At 41.6% G+C, this 18,447-nt stretch overlaps 2 protein-coding genes across 2 annotated transcripts; both read left to right on the top strand.

The window, feature by feature from the left end:
* The first annotated feature begins 1,794 nt into the window (after window positions 1–1,794).
* LOC308109448 (N-acetylaspartate synthetase-like) lies at window positions 1,795–5,919 on the top strand. The gene is made up of 3 exons (XM_080463013.1): window positions 1,795–2,158; window positions 2,245–2,409; window positions 4,000–5,919. Exons 1-3 carry the CDS (start codon window positions 2,086–2,088, stop codon window positions 4,380–4,382), a joined length of 621 nt encoding a protein of 206 aa, XP_080319139.1. The 5' UTR covers window positions 1,795–2,085; the 3' UTR covers window positions 4,383–5,919.
* A 9,172-nt stretch (window positions 5,920–15,091) lies between these two features.
* Window positions 15,092–17,521, top strand: LOC308109789 (up-regulator of cell proliferation-like; the record flags this gene model as incomplete). Its single annotated transcript, XM_080463594.1, has 1 exon — window positions 15,092–17,521. One exon carries the CDS (start codon window positions 15,092–15,094, stop codon window positions 17,519–17,521), a length of 2,430 nt encoding a protein of 809 aa, XP_080319720.1.
* Between the last annotated feature and the right edge of the window lie 926 nt (window positions 17,522–18,447).

Genomic DNA, 18,447 nt, shown 5'->3' with positions numbered 1-18,447 from the left:
TGGTGTGTGTCTGTCCTCTGACTTATACGCTTTGAGATGCTGCTGACGTCATTTGCCCACGAAAGTCTTTCATGTCAATGGAGTGTGCTGACTGAATTAAATATTAGTCTAAATAAAGGGTGTGATGGGGTCAGTTTTGACATGTGAGTTTTAGCGTTAGTGCATGTTTTCATCTATTTATTTTTTTAAGTGATGTGTTTTAATTGCATGTTTTGTTAGTGTTTTAACCATGCAGTGGTTTTTTTTCCCCCATCGCGTCCAGAAGACAACAGACACACTCCCGTCCTGCAGGAGGAGCTCCATCACACGCACTAGACGAACGCCGCATCTAAAGTCAACGAGCAGGTTCTTTATGGAAAAGTTGAACTTATCCAGTGACTTTTCGGTGAGGGAGACGGGTAGCCGAGGTGGCGTGAGAGAATCCCCCTCTTCGCTGAGGAGGTCTCTGGAGAAGGCCAGCAGCAGGTCTTTAATGGTCTTAAACTCCGCGTCCACCGGTAGTGAGCGACGAAGGCGGTTCAACCTCCGCTGGACCATGGACATAGTGAATGACATCGATTTGGTGGGAGCTTCAGGCATGTTCAGTTTGGCTTTGCTGGCCATGGTGAAAGAAACAACAGTAAACTGTAACTTGACTTTAATGCTGTACAACTTAATAAAACCTTGAATTGCCTCGATTCAATTCGATGACAATTTTATTTCTATAGCGCCAAATACTGAACAGTCATCCCTTTCACAGACGGGAAGAGAAAAACTATTCTACATGAGCAAGCAGAGCAGATGTGGAAAGAAAAAGCCCTCCCTTTGAACAGAAAGAAACCTGTGGAATCAAACACGAAGGTGGAAACTCTCTGCTTTTCTGTGTAAAATGTAACTAATGAGCATCAAAAAATAACATCCAGAAAAATCGATGTCCTTGCATATATTTCGTGATATCTTGAGGAACTTAAAACGGCAAGACAAATTAGTTGCACGGTGAGGCTGTGTGGTTTTCACATCTGTGATGGTCAAAATGGTTTCAATATTTATGTATCGCAAACCTCAAAGTCCAGTTTCTTTTGTGGTATGAGATATTCACACACCCTACAGCTTGGACAGGCTTTGGGTTGAATGTATAGATAAGAGGGCGTAGCTTCCGAAGGCGTGCTGCCATATGGTTATCTACTCTTCGTTGCATGGTCCTACAGCTCGCTCCATTTCAAATACATTAAGAGTTGCTGTGAAGGCCATGGGAACAAGAGCAGTGACATCCAACTTGTGGCACAGCTGATTCTGACGTAAATGAACAGGACTTCCTTCGAGGTTCGGTATGGGAGTGTGAGGGACCGAGGCGGTCACCCCGACTCGGGATGTGTTCGGCCTGGTGGTGGTTGAGAGGATGAGCCAATGATGAGGTGGTAGTCGGAGTTTCAAAAATTAAATCAGGTTTATTTTTAAATGTTCTTTTTCCAAAAGTTGAAACCAAGATTTGTTTCCAGCCTCACAGCATGCTGGCTGACTCAGACCTGGTCTGTCAGTCTGTCAGTCTGTCAGTCTCTCAGTCCTCCCTGACAACTGAAGGTGTGCCTTCTTTAAATAGACCCAGCCCCACCCTGAATGGGGCCAATCAGGACAGGTTGGGATAAACAAATGCCCAAGGGGTGTTTAACCCACCCTAAATTAACATTACTTAAAATTATAATACTAAAGTACCTAAGCAAACAGAAAAATCATTATCACATTCAACCTATATGCAATACACTATTTTAACCAGTCACCAATTCCCCACTATACATATACAAACAGTGCACCCCTACACCCAGTGGACTGTGCCATATGCCTTATGATGGCTGAAATACAGCTCCTCCAGCGGCGCGCGCTCCGCTGAAGACAAGTCTGACGGGCAGGTGTAGGAAGTGCGTGCAGTGAGTTTGACAGTGAGAGGGGAGTATCACCTTCTCACAGGGAGCAAAAGCAACAAAACTGGATAACACAAAATCTAACATTGGACTAAAAAGTCCAAATGGAGAGACTATAGTGGTACGAGAATTTGAGCCGGCGGATGAACCAGAAGTTCTGCGTATTTTCCAAGAAGGACTATCGGAGATGGTCCCTGACACCGCGTTCAGAGGACTGAGACAACACCCTGAAAGTCTCCTCCTGTATGCTGCGATCACAGGTGAACACCAGCAAAAATGTAAACTTCTCTCTTCTTTTTCTGTGAGTTACTTCCAGTTGTGTCATGTCACCTCTTTCTTCTGGCAGTTGTTGGCTTTGCCCTCACCATGTGCTGGTGGGTGATAGGACTCCTTCCTGCACTCGTGGTTTGTGTGCGCTACTTCTACAGCCGGCGTGTGATCCACGGTTTCCTGACGGAGGCCATGAGCCGAGACATGGGCGACATCGACGGACTTTACATGAAATCAACAGGTATAGACTTGAAATATATCACTAAAGCCTCTTTGGTTTGGTGGAGGATGCAGACCGACGTGTTAAATATCCCTGTGGTCTACAAAGAGAACACTGCCGGTAAAAACTCCATCCATCCATCTTTCATCCCGCTTATCCTGTTCAGTGTCACAGGTCACTGGAGCCAATCCCCAACATACAGTGGGTGAGGGGAGGATATGCCCATGACAGTGTACCAGACTGTCACAGGGCAGACACATATAGACAGACAAACAACCACACTCACTCACACTCACATCTAAGGGCAATTTAACGTCACCAATTGACCTCACATGCATGTTTTTGGACTGTGAGGGGAAACCGGAGGAAACCCACGCTCACATGCTGCGAACATGCAAACCCCGCACAGAAAGCCGTACTTGTACCCACGACCTCCTCACTGTGAGGCGAGAGCACGAACTACCGTGTGGTCCAGAGTACAAACTACTCATTTATTCATATTAGCATCATCTCATATGAAAGGGACATCATAATCTACAGATAACTAACACTCAGAAAAATTGTGTCTTTGTTTCAGTACAGCAAAGTGTTAATATATCATTAAGAAGTTCGTATTTATGAGCTATCCTTTTACAACCCATTAAAAACCTGAAATCTGAATAAAAGAACTGCAATTTCGACAATATTCCGCCTCAGTTCAAATTGTGCTTTACAATTTACAGATCACAGTAGATTTTTTTATGATTTTGATTTTTTAATTAAACCGTTATTTACAGCTCCAAAGGCATAAACATTTGTTTACATGTAGATGGAACTCAAATAGTTGGGTAGTTCATATTACGGTCAGAATAACTTGTAACTGTAACTTGGAATTGTATAAATAATGTTTAATACAGACACATTTCCACTTATGCATAGTAATCCTCATCACGACATAATACATACTAAAGTGTGCCCCTAGTGGTAAAATAAGTGTTGATGTCAGTTGATGTCTAATTTCTCACAGTAAATGTCATCATGTGGACTGGATTGGACTCTGTGGAGAGTAAAGTCTTTATCAGTTCCTCCTCGATGTTAAACCAATGAATTTATCTGAAGAATGGATTTATTTATTTTTGCATCAGTGCCACAGTATCAAAACATTGTTTATCCACCATTAAACTAGGAAGGAATATTTCCAGTGTCCATTTATTTTTTCTTAAAACTTTCAAATGATCAAAAAAAATGCAAAAATAGATCGAAATCTTTAAGTGTCAGTACACGAATAATGCAGTATATTGATGAAATAATGACTTCTAATGACCAAAGCAAACAAACAAATATGTGTTTATGTGTTCAGGTGGCTTTGTTTGTTACTTGTGCTGTTCCAACCAGCTTTGGATTGATTTTTAAAAAACTATTTTTTTAATCTCAATGTAGTGACCTTTCTCAAACACAAGTCTCAAGGGGAAAAACCTCCAGGAAAAATAACCAAAACACCACCTGCAAGGTCATGAATAGAATAGGTGTTGCAGGGTTTTCAAAAAAGTGGCAGACGTGTGCTGAGCACTGCATAAAACTGATCGCACCTGGGGTTTTCTTTGTTTGTGTTTTATAAATGTGCTCTCTCAGGTTCCTGCCTCTGGGTGGCAGTGCTGGACGGGAAGGTCGTGGGTGTCGTGGCAGCGGCTGGACAGCTGGAGCAGTCGGGTCGTGCCGTCGAGTTGCGACGGATGTGTGTTGATCGGCGCTATCGAAGGTGCGGCGTTGGCGTAGCGCTGGGGAAAAAGGTCCTGGAGTTTGCCGCTGCTAGCGGTTACTCCTCCGTTAACCTCGGGACCACAGCGTACACACCGGCAGCGCACCAGCTCTACCAGCGTCTCGGCTTTCAATGTGTCGGCGTCACCAATGGTTACATCACACCGGGTTCAAAGTGGTCGCCACTGGAAAGACTTTTCTACAGAGTCCGCCATCATCACTACACCTTTAAAGTCAGTGATGAGTTCATCACATGACAGAGGAAGTTGTCTCAAATGCTAGACACCATGTGTATTTGATCTATTGTCACCCTAAAACTAAGCATTTGTTTTAAGAACACAACGCACTGCTAAATTTCTGAGTTTAACACAACGTGCACACTCAGCTGCACGTTCTAACTGTTACATGAATCGTAGTAAAACTCAGCAAGAATGCTACACAGTTTATTTTATTTTATACTTTAAGGCCCCATTTACACAACGTTTACATCTTGGGTGTCTGTTTACATGACAAGAGTGCCCGGAATCACTAAAAGCGCAACTTTTTAAAAACAGTCCGTCTTCAGATTTCTTTGACCCTGGCAACCAGTGATGGCTGAAATGTGATTGGTTAAATGGGTTGATATGAAAATGCACGTCTGGAAGCAGAGCAAGCAGGTTAAAAACTATGGGAGGAAGCGGACAGACCATTTGGAACTATTTAATTGGCATTTGTGGAAAAAAATATAAACATCAGTCTGTGAATCAGATATTTTTCTTAGGCCGGCAGGCACTTGCGGGCCCTGACGGTCCGCCACTGGTGTGTGGTTACATTAAAAAAAACAACCAACAGCACCAACTGGTGGCCTGGCACGCTAACGCCATCGTTTTCAGCATTTCTGTTGTTTCGGTGGAAACAGACATCATTTTCCAAATGTTGCCATTTTAACGTGAGAATTTTGTCAAAAACGGTGCGTTTTCACTCTAAACGTTGTGTAAATGGGGTCGAACTATGCTAGACATTTAAGAAATCAGTCTCTCATGCTTAGCTGGAACTTCTGATTTTCCCTTCATGGGTTCAGGGTTGGATAAGGAAATGCAATTCAATTTGGCTTGACTGGATAAGATAAAGCAAAACGTCATATGTACAAATACCCTGTGTATATATCTATGTTAACACCAGCAGGTATGAAAGAATAAAGTTTAAAGGCCTCAGCGGTGTGTAAAACAGATCATCTTTGTGTGCGTGCGCTTTCTCTCTTTACTATCATTGTTGGTGTGATTTGTTCTTATTTAACTTTGGTTCTGTGCCATACCCTCAAACTCGCAATAAATTCCAAACTGAAAACATTCTGCATGTTGCATCATATTTCCAGTAAATGTAAACAAGTTCTGTTGAAAAAGATTCACTGGGCTTTACTCGTACTGACTAAATCTTAGTTGATCTTTCTATTTTAAGCCTTTACTCAGCCTCGCAAAGCATCAGTGTGTGAATGAATCATTCATATCATCTTGTGACTGTAGTCCTCCATGGAGTGGTCTTGGTGGTATGAGTCTATCTTTGGCTGTTCCCTACCTGATGTTAAAGCACAGCTGCCTTGTGGAGATAATAAAAGGGTGGAGCGGGTGGCTGCAGTTGATTGTCTGCTCACTGTGCTCAGTGATGTTGTTTCACATGGAGATTGTATTGAACGTGGTTGTAGTTCAACTATAAATTTACTGCATTATTGCATTTTTTGGGTCTAAATTACATCTTGCTTACATTTTTCCTGTGTTTATGTAATGCCCAGGAAGTAAAAATAAACTTGTGTGATCTAAAGCAGGGGAGTCGAACACATTTGAGTTCAGGAGCCATAACATAGCTTCAGTAAATAGCTGTTGTGCACATGCTCAGTAAATGGACAAACATGGGAGTGTTGTGACTCCCAGTCCATTTTCTCCTGGAACTTAGTTTTATATAGTTTAAAAGTTGACAGTCACCGTAATAAGAATCCAACTTGGTTGTTTGTCCATACAAATGGCTGTGTACTCCCAATGTTAATGTTTATAGCGTATTGTTCTCTGCACACGTGTGTGTGGTTTTATTCCCAAAATCAACAAACAGCTTACTTTGATGCTTATTTAAAGTTTGTGGTGTACAAACATAAACAAATCAGTCATTCCAATCCATGCCCTTGTTAAAAAAGCACATCGAAGACTGTACATTTAAAGGTGACTGGGTGACCCTGTCCCAGGAACTGCTGCTGTCCTTCTCCAGATGTTCTGTAGAGAGCATCCTCACCTACGGCATCCTGGTGTGGTACGAAAGCAGCTCACAGGCTGACAAGAAGGCTCTGGAAGGAGTCAGAAACTCAGCTCAGAGCATCCTCGGGGCCCGTCTGTCTTCTCTGTCAGACATTTACAACACCAGATGTCTGCGCAGGGCCAGAAGCATCACCTCTGACTGTTCACACCCGGGACATAATCTGTTCCTAATGAAAAAAAAAGAAAGAAAAGAAAAGAAATATATATACAGTATATATATATATATATATATATATATATATATATATATACTGTATATATATTTATATACTCCGCAGACTTTATGTTCGTCCACATTTTGTAAAAATACTTATTTTTGTTTTAATTAAGCAAAGTTTGATTGAAATCTGAGAGATGTCCCTTTGCATGGTTTAGGCCCCGTTGGCGGATTTTCTCAGCTCTTAATACCTATCTCTAAACAAAAGTGTAATGCAAAGGTGTAAAGTTATCAGAGTACAACTATTGTTTTTTGATTGAACCGAAGTAATAATATCTGTTGCTGCAGCACACGTCAATCGCCATCATCCAAAGTTATACAACCACGAGACTCATCATAAATCAGAAGTTTTGCACATCTCCCATGTCGGTGTGTCACTCTATCGTCTGTGAAAAACACTCCCACTGTACTTCAGACTTTAATTATCACTATGATGGAGATGCCATTTCATTCATTGGCTATTTTAGTTATTTATTGGCTTTGCTGTGATTAGTCAGTGTTGTGTTGCCTTGTGCCCTGGTTCTACTTTATAAGGTAAAAGGAGTCAGTGAGTTTACAAGTGAGATTACACAAGTATTCTCTTCTGGTGCAACTCTTGCATCTTCGTGAACCTCACACAGACAAGTAAGTCTCCATTCCACATGTCATCAGACTGTTTCCATACAACATTTAGTATAATTTAATGTCTCTAAAAGCAGTTGAAATCCTCTTAAAATGAGTGAATGAATTTTTGTCATCAGCTTGGCGGGTAATCAGAGTACAAATGAGCATCAGAGAAGTCGCTCTAGTATCACTCTTGTACGTATAAACTGCATTATAAGTAAGGAAAATGTTGATTATTTCTTGGCAATAAATTGTACTGGAACAGACTGTTTGATCTTGGTATCCCATAAATGCATTTTCCTTATGTGGCACTATTTAAATGAGTATTTTGGAGCAATACTCAAAGTCAGTTTTCCTTACTTCTTGAGCACAGACTAGTTTATGTTTTTATAATGTTAAGTGTATCTTTCTTTCATAACAACTGTAAGTTTAACCATTTCTTCAAGCCTTGCTTGTGGCTTTTGTATTGCATAATGTTGTTTTGATAATTGGATATTTTATGGTCCATTAAATATCAAATTTTCAGACATGGTTTTACATCTTTCATTAGGAATTGTTGTTGAATGTATTGCAGCTTTAAAAGGTGTGACATGTAAAGAATATATGATGCTCCCATAAGGCTCAGGCCTGGTGCAAACAAAATTCAGTACAGATGTCTGATAAACCCAGACATAGTTGTCAGTAGTTTTGGTACAGGCTCAGGCCTGGTGCAAACAAAAGGTATCAGGTATCAGTAGTTTCACTACAAGATGTGCCTGTCTGGCAATTCGCCCTGTCATGCAGCTGCAGCAACTGTCACAAGGAAATGCCCTTATATGGAGGTGCGTCTCCAATAGAGAAGCTTATGTTTGTGCACAACAAACTTGCTATTGTTATATTATTATAACGTCTCTGTGACATCCGCAATTCTGTGAAACTAAAATAAGGATATGTACCTTGTGAAACCACATGCAGAGGGCTGACGCCCTAAAAACTGTATATAAACTGCTGTTTTTGGGGTCTCGGGGCTCTTCCACTCTGATGCCTGGTCCTCCCGGACAGTCTGATGATTGAGCCAGAGATCTTGCTGTTTTCCATGTATTCTGCCTCAAGGTAATTATCAATAAACCCATTGTGATCAATATCATTTCTGTTCCTTCATCAATTTAAAGAACACATTAATGACTGCATTTCCTTCACATGCATTCCCCAGCGGAACCTTGATCCCAGGTGCAGGACTTTTTAATCTATTTGTTTTCACAAGATCTGATAGAGTTGAATTAGATAAACATTTAGGCACAGACATAAACACCATGAATGCATTAAAAAATATGTTCAAATGATCTAATTGGACTTTTAGTTCATATTCTGTTTGTATGAAAAGTGCTATATGATCAGAGTTGAATTGATTCTTCCATTGAATTGAAATAGATTGTTGGTATTGCAAGCTATTTAACCCAGGTTTGTTCTGGTATCTGCACATTGTTATTAATCTTTAATGCTATTTAATGGCTTTATGGTTGAAAGGCTGAAGGTCCATTTGACTCCTCGGTCAGATTACTCATGGAGCCTGTGAGGGAGGAGGACGTGAGGTAAGGATCCATAACCTCTCATGGCATTTATGCATGTGAATAGACATTAAGCTCAATCTGGGATGCACTGCTGCCACTTTTTTAAAGAATGAGTCCAAGTACGAGTACCTTTTAGTTACTTGCCGATACCGAGTATTGATACGAGTACTTATTAAATGTCATTGCGCCTAATTCATAGTCCATATGCAAACAATATGCGAAGGCTATGCATCGCCACAGTAAGCACAGTATCGGACCCGATACCTGATATCTGAATTATATTCTATCCACTGCATTACTCGTGTTTTCAACTGATCTGTAAGGAAGCTGCATTTATTTGTGGAATGTGCAACAGAGCAGAGTATGTATGTTGATCCTCCAAAAAATTACTGGAATCTTCTCTGCAAATGTGAAAAGACTTTTTGTCTGCTGTTGACGGATTAGATGATGACACACACACACACACACACACACACACACACACACACACACACACACACACACACACACACACACACACACACACACACACACACACACACACACACACACACACACACACACACACACACACACACACACACACACACACGTCACTTTCCGTCTGGATTATTGTCACTCTCCTCTTTGGCCTGCCTCACTAATCCCTCCATAAACTTCGACTGCTTCAGAATTCAGCAGCCCGCATCATCACTCGAACTCCCTCCATCCACCACATCACTCCCATCCTCCAACAGCTCCACTGGCTCCCGGTTCACTTCTGCATCCAATTCAAAATCCTCCATTAAACATTCAAGGCCATTCACAACCTCGCCCCACTATATCTGTCCGACCTCCGTCATGTTTCCACTCCCTCCTGATCCCTTAGATCCTCCATTCGTCTGCCCCCTCTGCCTGTCTCACCACCGTGGGGATCAGAGCTTTCAGCCGCTCTGCTCCTCGTCTCTGGAAGTCACTACCTCCTCAACTGAGAAACCTGGATTCATTCCCCCATTTCAAAATCTCAACTAAAAACAAATCTTTTCAAAACTGCATATTTCCTCTGATGCTATTTGCCCTGTGTCTTGTGTTGTTCTTACTGTTTTTAATGCACTGTTTCAAAAGTATGACTGTATGGTGTCCTTGAGTGCAGAGAAAGGCGTCCTCAAATAAAATGTATTATTATTATAAAAACATTCTCTCAAATTTGAATTTCAGAAAGAAGAAAAAGCAGCCGTCACCATCCAGCAGCTGTTTGAGTGTCAAATCCGAACAGTCCATCTATTTTCCCTGGGCTTTCAAAGACAAACAGTAAGAAAACACAATGTCACTTAAAGGGCTGATTTTAATAATCTTTCAGCACATCATCATCATCATCATCATCATGATCAATGATGGTAATAATAACAATAATAGTCATTATTATTATTATTATTACTATAACTGTGTGGTTTATATGTAATGTAAACATAAATGAACGAAGACACACCCATTTTAAAAAGTGCAGGACTGGAAAATTTCATTTTGTTGTTTTGTTTTGAGTTTTTATTTAATTTTACCAACTGAAAATGTTAGAAGAAAAATTTCACCGAAAGATGAAATCCGTGTTTCAGAGTGAAGACACCGCCATCGCCCAGCGGTGGCTGTTTAAGCACAAAGTCTGAGCAGTCTATTGAACTACCCTGGGCCTTCAAGGACAAACAGTAAGAGTATCAACTATTTTTCACATTAAAGTTTCACATTCTGTCACCTTCATTCATTAATGTCTATGATTGGAGGTATAATGAGTGTGTGTGTGTGTGTGTTTGGACCATTTTCAATTGAATAATGTGATCTACCTGTGCAAAATGTATCTAGTAAAATAACAAGGTCACCCACTGTGTCAAATTATTTATTTAAACGTCTCATGGTATTTCAGAGTGAAGAAAAAAGCATCATCATCCAGTGGGTGTTTGGGTACGAAGTCTGAACAGTCCATTGAACTCCCCTGGGCATTTAAAGACAAAAAGTAAGTCTCAACGTCTCACATTTATACAGGGTTTAGACATGTTGGCAAATGGCAAATACATCAGTTAGTTTAGTTTAATTGAGGAAGCACAGTATCGGACCCGATACCTGATATTGGTATTGATGCATCCGCTAATATGTATTATATTTTATAGACTGCATTACTCGTGTTTTCAACTGATCTGTAAGGAAGCTGCATTCATTTGTGGAATGAACAGCAGAGCGGAGTATGTATGTTGTGCCTTCAAAGAATTACCGGAATCTTCTCTTCATATCTGAAAAGACTTTTTGTCTGCTGTTGACGGATTAGATGATGGAAGAAACAAGCCATATTAAACTTAAAATCAAGTTTTTAGTTTAATAGGACTGCTGACCGAACAACTTCCCCGAGCCTTGAATTGACGTCACTGCCTCCATTTTAACGACTTCCTCAGCTTCCAGTCACTTGGAGGAGCTCGTGGTGTATGGTCCGACCGGCCTCTTGTTCATAAATCTCTTGTATGGTGTATGTTTGATTGTGACCAGCTTTATAAACTCACCGTTTCTTTCCTCCAGAGTGCCACTTTGTGACTATACCTCTCTTGAAACCGACTCGTCTTTGAACAGCACCCCTCTCCATTTGCCAAACAACACGTGAGCCACTCTTTTAAATTCTGGAGAAACTTTCTATATTTCATGTTGCTTTTCAGCAGTTTGTGACTTTCTGACACAGCTCTAAACTCTTTTAGTTTACTTTGAGAAAAGCATTATAGATCTGATAGAAGATTATGGTCATTCTATTGTAAAGCATGAAGGAGGCATTATCATGCTGTTAGGCTGCTTTGCTGCCTCTGGTATTTGAGGCATTGAGTGAATTAAATTAAGGCTCAAATTTGAAGATTATAAGACATTTTTGAAAGAAACGTGTTTGGTAGTGTGCAGTTAATTTCTGAGGATTATGCAATAAAAAGGGAGTAAAATTAAATATAAATAAAAGTAAATATTGTTTTAGAATAGCAAGCTCTATTCTGCTCTGTTGCTTTTGATTACAGGTATCTGTTGATGAAAAACACTTTAACCCTGGGCTGCCGCATACAGGTAACAATATGTTAAAACCATTTCTGTTTTGTAGTGTAGTGATCTAAGCATACAGAGGTACAGTTGAGGAAAGTTTAATTCTCGCAAATGAAATTAAATAAAATGAAACATTTTTGAAACAAAGCTGCATAGTTCATTTCTTTGAGGGTCTCATGCTGGTTCAGATGGTGAATCAGCATGTTTTCAAGTAAGCATACCAGGACTAAATACATCTATTTTTTATTTTTTATTTTTTTAATTAAAAAACATAGATTCAGGCATCAAGTAAAAAAGTAAAACCACTAAGTCCCAGGAGAATATGAGCTGAGAGTCATGACACTCTAGAGGAAAACAATGTTATTTTCCATCTACTGAGTGCAGCAGAACTATTTACTATAGCCATGGTGCTCATACTGCAAATCATTTGACACTTGCCAAGATTTAAAATCTTATTATTTAGACATGATAGGTAATATGGCTTGTTTTAAAAGTTATTTACTCGTTTTTAGTCCTTGATCTTACAGTATAATCTTCAATTTAGATTTCAAACTGTAATTTCAAGATTTCTGATCAAGTAAAATGTATTTGCCGCATGGACTGATAATTCCAGTAATTTGAAGTAATTTAGTGTTTATATCTTACATTTGGGCTAACCACATTTCACAGAGTTGTTGTTTGTACGTCGAAAAGTTGTATTTTCAGTGACTCCGACCATTGTTGTCGTGTAAACGGACCCCCAAAACCCAGCAAAACTTTTCTGTTTACACTTTAAAACATTGTCGTGGAAATGGGACCTAAGTTAGTCACCACCAGCAGATCAAGAGAAAACACACCTGAAGAAAACATCTTGATCCAACTCATAGTTGGTGGAATTCAACCCAGCTGACGATGGGGGATGAAAAGGCAGAAAAAAACACAGATTTGGACGTACAGATTTTGTCAGGGAGCGTCAACAGACGACCCAAACACGCGACCAGGCTCAAACTGAGGCGATCTCTTCAAACACATGAGACTCGATCAGACGGCCAAGAAGGCACAGGGACAGCCTGAAGGCTTTAACACACACACACACACACACACACACACACAGTATTGGAACCAATACCTGATATTGGTATTGATGCTTTGGACAAACATCATATTGGACAGGAAAATGATCCAAGACTCATGCAAGTTTCTTGTTTTTTCTGCAAAGCTAAAAAGAAATGCCATAATTATATTAAAATAACAGTTGTTAAAATTCAACAAACAAAACATGATATTAGAGTTTATGTCTTATCAGTCAGCTGGAAGTGTGATGAGACGTGTGTAATATGTGTTGCTCAGCTTTGGAGTTTTAAAGAAAAGTTTGTGAATGATGCTCAAAAACAAGCATTTGTACACTGTAAGGCCAATTTCTTTCTCGGTCGGCAGGGACTGCCACTGAAGACAAAGAGAACATACAAATGATAAATGGATTTCACTTGTACAGTACTTTTCCAGTGCTTGAGCGGCCCCCAAACAGCTTTTTACTGTTAATCACATTCACCCATTCATACTCACCCATTCGCACACCAATGGAGGCGGCTGCCATGCGAGACACTCAGTTCATCCAACTGAAACACTTCGGGTATCAGTGTTTTGCTCAAGGACACTTTGATTTGTGGAAATGGGGGATTGAACTTGCAATATTTCATTTGAGAGACGACCTCTCTTCCATCTGAGCCACAACCACCCGACGTTCTGATAGAACACACGTCACATTTGACAAAATGCAAAATAAGAGAAGAACATATTGAAACTTTTTTGTAATCATTAAAGGATGATCATATTGAGCAATTTAAAAGCTGATCCAGAAATTATGTAAATATTTTAGGGACTTCATGTGCCAGATGATGTATATGTGTTTTTACAACATGTTGAAGTAAATGAGCATTCAAGTGAATCCCAATGATTTCTTGCCTGGTTATATGCTTTCCAGTGGTGCCCCCTCCTGGTGAGATTGAGTTCCTGTCAGTGAAGCCCACCTCAGTGGTCCTGCGCTGGGGGTATCCACAGGGATCCGAGGGGCCGATCAGCTTCAGAGTGAGGTGGAGCTCCATCACAAATGTGACAGATTGCTTGGTCAAAGAGCGTAATTTTGAAATAAACAACCTCCAAATCGGACAAAAGTATTCTTTCGAAGTGGCCACCGAAGATGAGGATGGCAACTTGAGTGAATGGAGGACGGCTTCTGTTTTCACAGGTAAAAACCAATGACTTACACGTGCTTCTGTCAACATTATTATTTCTTCCACAATAATGCTTCTTTGTGCAGCTGTACCGTCCCCTCGATATCTAACGAAAGGACATTCAGAAGCCACGGCCGTGTCCTTGAAGTGGACCAAAGTTGACAACATGGAGGGGATTCCACATCAGTTTCTTCTTACCATCAAGAGTCCAGGAAAAGAACCCCTGGAAGTTTACAATGAGGACTGCTACAAGCTGTTCTCTGATTTAGAGCCACGCACAAAGTACGACATCTCTGTGTCAACGCTGCTGAACAATCGACTCAGTCAGCCAGTTTCAGTCTCTGTACACACAGGTGAGACTTCCTGTCGTTTTTTTTTTGTTTTGTTTTTTTTAGTTTATAACATGTCTTGGAGAGTGCACTGTGGTAGCAGATATGCTGAAATACCAGCTTTTTAAATTTCATTAAAGGGGCACTATGGAAAATACTCATTCCTCTGTTAGACTTTGGGTGGCGGTATTGAGTCGGTCCTTCCTCAGGCTTTCAGAATGTTTGGCTTTTCCATTTGGTTGGTAGTCACACTGGTCCAGGAGAAGACACTTTGCTTTTTACATTGTGAAAACTGCTCTTTGCCAAAAACACAAGTTGGTGGCAAAAATAACCCTTCAGATTGTGATAAAAATGATACCAGAATAAAGGATTTCTGGGTCCAATGACTGTTTACAATATACTGTATATCAGTGATGAGACAAAAGGCCACAATTACACACCAAACAAAAAGAAAATGAAAACACAATGGGAAGACCCAAAGGTGGGTTCATTCTTACAGTATTTGGATCTGTAATGGAATGTTTTGCAGCTTGGAATCTGATCAGTTCTTTCATACGAAATGGGCATGGCTTTAATCTTTTCAATCTTAAGTCTTCTGCCGGACATTTCTAAACCCTTTTATAATTTTACAGGAGTTCTGGTATTTGGTAATCATATTGGTTGGTGTTGAAGTTGTGTTCTCCGAGCTGAGGTTCCGTCAAATCTTCTCTCTTTCTTTATAGAGCCATTTCTCATGGAAGTGCTGTCAAAGATTGGACTTGAAGACTACTACGACACCAAGCTCACACTTGGCTCAGTCTTGGAGATCAATCAAAATGATATATCAGAGAAAAAAACAGAGTCACCAAAATCCCTCCAGGAAGCATTTTTGAAGAGACTCAAGACGTTAAATAAAGATGCTCGTAGTGTCAAATATCTGTCCTGGGATGTGAATGAAGACAGGAGCGATGCCATCAATCCCTTAGATTTGATAACGGCACTGTTTCTGTGCGCTGATGCCATTCTGCAGCAGGACATCGTTCTGAAAATGTCCCTGTGTCAGTTTGCCATCCCTCTTTTGCTGCCAAACAGTGAAACAAGAGAAACCACAATGACGCTTTGGTCCATGCGGGAAATCGTCAGAAGCTTCAGACCCTCCCAGCAGGCGTTCAGCAGGTCAAGCTCTGAAGAGAGGCTCGTGCTGGCAGACTTTCCTCTGGTATCGTTTGTCAGGATTGGGAAGATTTCCTTCTCCAAGTCTCAGCTGTTGAACAAACTGCTCAGTAACACTCAGCATTACCATGACACGTTTTATCACTACAACATGGAGTGTGGAGATGTTCCCAGGAGGATCTCCAGTGGTCTCGTTGAAATCAGCTGGAGCGTCGACAGATTCACAGAGCCGCTTACTGTTGCCAACCTCAGAGGTGACGCGAAGGCCTTCGACAAACAGTTCTCCTTCCTCTGTCAGACATCTGCAGCTGTTTACATCTTCAGTGATGAACCAGACGCGGAGTTCTTCAAGAATCTGCAGGGAAAAGACGTGAGAGCAAAGGTCTTCTGGATCAGCGGCACGCAGGGGAAACATTTCATACTTAAAATGATGACGATGGGACCAAGCATCAAGGCAAGTAACGTGAGTCAGAAGAAAAAGACTGTCGAAGAGTTGCTAAAAAAGCTGCAGGAATCGATTGGCAAGATGCTAGAAATCTGCCCGAACAAAAGCTCTGTGAAGAGTCTGGCTGACAGAGCACGCTCATGTGGGATCCTTGTTGATGAGGACAGTGAAGAATGCCAGAGTGCCAGAAAAAATGTGAATAAAATCACTAAATGTATTACTGATAGCTCAAAGTTCAAGGAGGAGCAACTACCTAGCCAGGGACAAATCTGGAAAGCACTTTCATGGCTGGAAACTGAGGACTGGAGGCTTCGCCAAGCTGGCAATCAAAACCCTGAAGACTATCGGAAATCTTTGAAAATGAAAGAAACAGAGGTCAGAAAGAAGCTGCAAAGATTTGAAATGACGGCGAACATGTTGCGTTTCCTTCATGGGATGGTAACTTCAGAGGCACAACGCTACTACTTCCTCAGATGGCTGGAAATGGAGCTGGACGATCGCTCCCGCCATCAGCTGTCAGCACTGCAGGATCGGTACAAAGACCTGAGCCAGAAATCTCCCCAAGATGCAGAAGAAAAGCTGGGGATTGGCAAGCAGATTTCTGCTTGCTATTTACGAGTGGAGCACTTCTTTCGTGAGTGTGGGCAGCAGTTTCAACGTGTGAATTCCCTTCCAGAATACAGCAAACAGAGGATAACCATTGAAAGCATCCCCGCACTGTGTACCCAGATGCTGCTGGATGGATTTCCCCTGGAGCTTGTGGATGGAGATGCAGCAAACATCCCCATGGCATGGAACACTGTTGTGCTTACGGAACTTCACTACATCATGCATTCAAACAGTAAGGTAAAGGTCATAACAATCATGAGAGAGGAAAATGCAGGCAAATCCACTCTGCTCAACACCGTGTTCGGGGTCCGGTTTGCTGTCGGCAAAGCAACGTGCACCAGGGGAGCCTTCATGCACTTTCTCAGCGTCGACAAAGACGTCAGGGAGGAGCTGAGCTGCGACTGGCACATTACAATCGACACTGAGGGGCTGAAGCCACATCAGATAGATCAAGTCGATCACAGCCACGAACGTGACAAAGATGTAGCGAGCCTAGTCGCGGCTCTCAGCGACGTCACCATCGTGTGCGTTTCTGAGGAAACAGAGAAAGAGAAAGAGATCCTTGAGGAGGTACTTCATGCTTTCACAAGGGTCAAGCACGTTAGCAGGAAGCCAAAGTGCCACTTTGTTCATGTTGCCACGCCTGCTGCGAAAAGGGAGCATGTTGGTGAAGAGATGGTAGAACAGCTCGCCGAACTGATCCAGAAAAATGCAAAAACGAGGAAGACACCCGGTAAGCTCTCAGACATCATGGAGTTTGATCCCAACACTTGTAACTGGGACATTCCTCCAATGTGGCACGGGTCTCCGCCGATGGCTCCCGTCAGTGTGGATTACAGCGAGGCTGTACAAGCACTCAAAAAACAACAGATGAGGGACCTCAAAAACTGCAAAAGAACCACAGAGGACCTGACACACTTTATCAGGAGAGTGGAAAGCAGTTGGAAGGCTCTATGAGGACAATGCATGCATCTCATGGGAACAAACACAGAAGTATCACCTCCAGAGTGTCATGACTCCCAGTCCATATTCTCTTAGTGACTCTCAACTATAAAATACCAAGTCCCATCATCTAACTTGGTCATCTGTCCATATGAATGTGTACCCCCATTGTTAATGTTTATAGCGTATTGTTCTTTGCGTGCATGTTTGTGTGGTTTCATTACAAAAACATGAAACTTTTCCAAAAGGGAAATGTAAAAACTTGCTTGAAATGTTTTGCTTGAAACAAGGCCTGAGATATCGAAGAAGAGGTAGGATCAAAATAGTGTCATGGTTCCGGGAGGGCAGACCCAAGATGCAGAACACACCAGACCACGTTTGTTTAGAGAGGTGAAAAACTCAAAAGTTTATTAAACAAGGGGGATCCTTCAGCTCCCAGAAAAGACTGCAGAGAAGCTTCTCCACGGTGCCGGATGGGAGAGGATGGCGAGGTCCGGGAGTGCACAGGAAAACCGGAACTGTTGGGGGCTCAGGGATCATCACCAGGGGACAAAACTCTGAAGAGAGAGCTGGCACAGACGACTATTCTCATAGGAGGTACGGACTGGCAACAACCACTGGCAGCTCCAGGCTTTTAAGGGCGGAGCCGCTGATAAGCCACAGGTAGAACGAGTTATCCTCCCCCACAGCTGCGCCTGCTCTGCTGTCACAATGCGAGGGGGAGGAAGGAACACTATACACAGAACAGAAAGACAACACTCACCAAAACAAACAGAACACAAAACATAAAACATATAACTGCCAGGACCGGACCCACCGGATCCTGACAAATAGCTGAAATTCCTCCTTTCCATACTTGATTACTGTTTGTGTGCATGTGGGATATAGGAATGAGTTTATATGCACTACCTGTAGGGATTACAAATACATATCACATAAGC

Source organism: Lipophrys pholis, assembly GCF_963383615.2.
Source record: "Lipophrys pholis genome assembly, chromosome: 5".
Classification (NCBI taxonomy): Eukaryota; Metazoa; Chordata; class Actinopteri; order Blenniiformes; family Blenniidae; genus Lipophrys; species Lipophrys pholis.
Note: the sequence above shows the minus strand (reverse complement) of the source record. Positions and strands in the feature narration are given on the sequence as shown.

Coding starts and splice junctions, on each gene's coding strand:
- LOC308109448 (XM_080463013.1), top strand. CDS start 2,086: ATGGTCCCTGACACCGCGTTCAGAGGACTGAGACAACACCCTGAAAGT. Junction 2,159..2,244: donor CCTGTATGCTGCGATCACAG/GTGAACACCAGC, acceptor TTCTTCTGGCAG/TTGTTGGCTTTGCCCTCACC. Junction 2,410..3,999: donor ACTTTACATGAAATCAACAG/GTATAGACTTGA, acceptor GTGCTCTCTCAG/GTTCCTGCCTCTGGGTGGCA.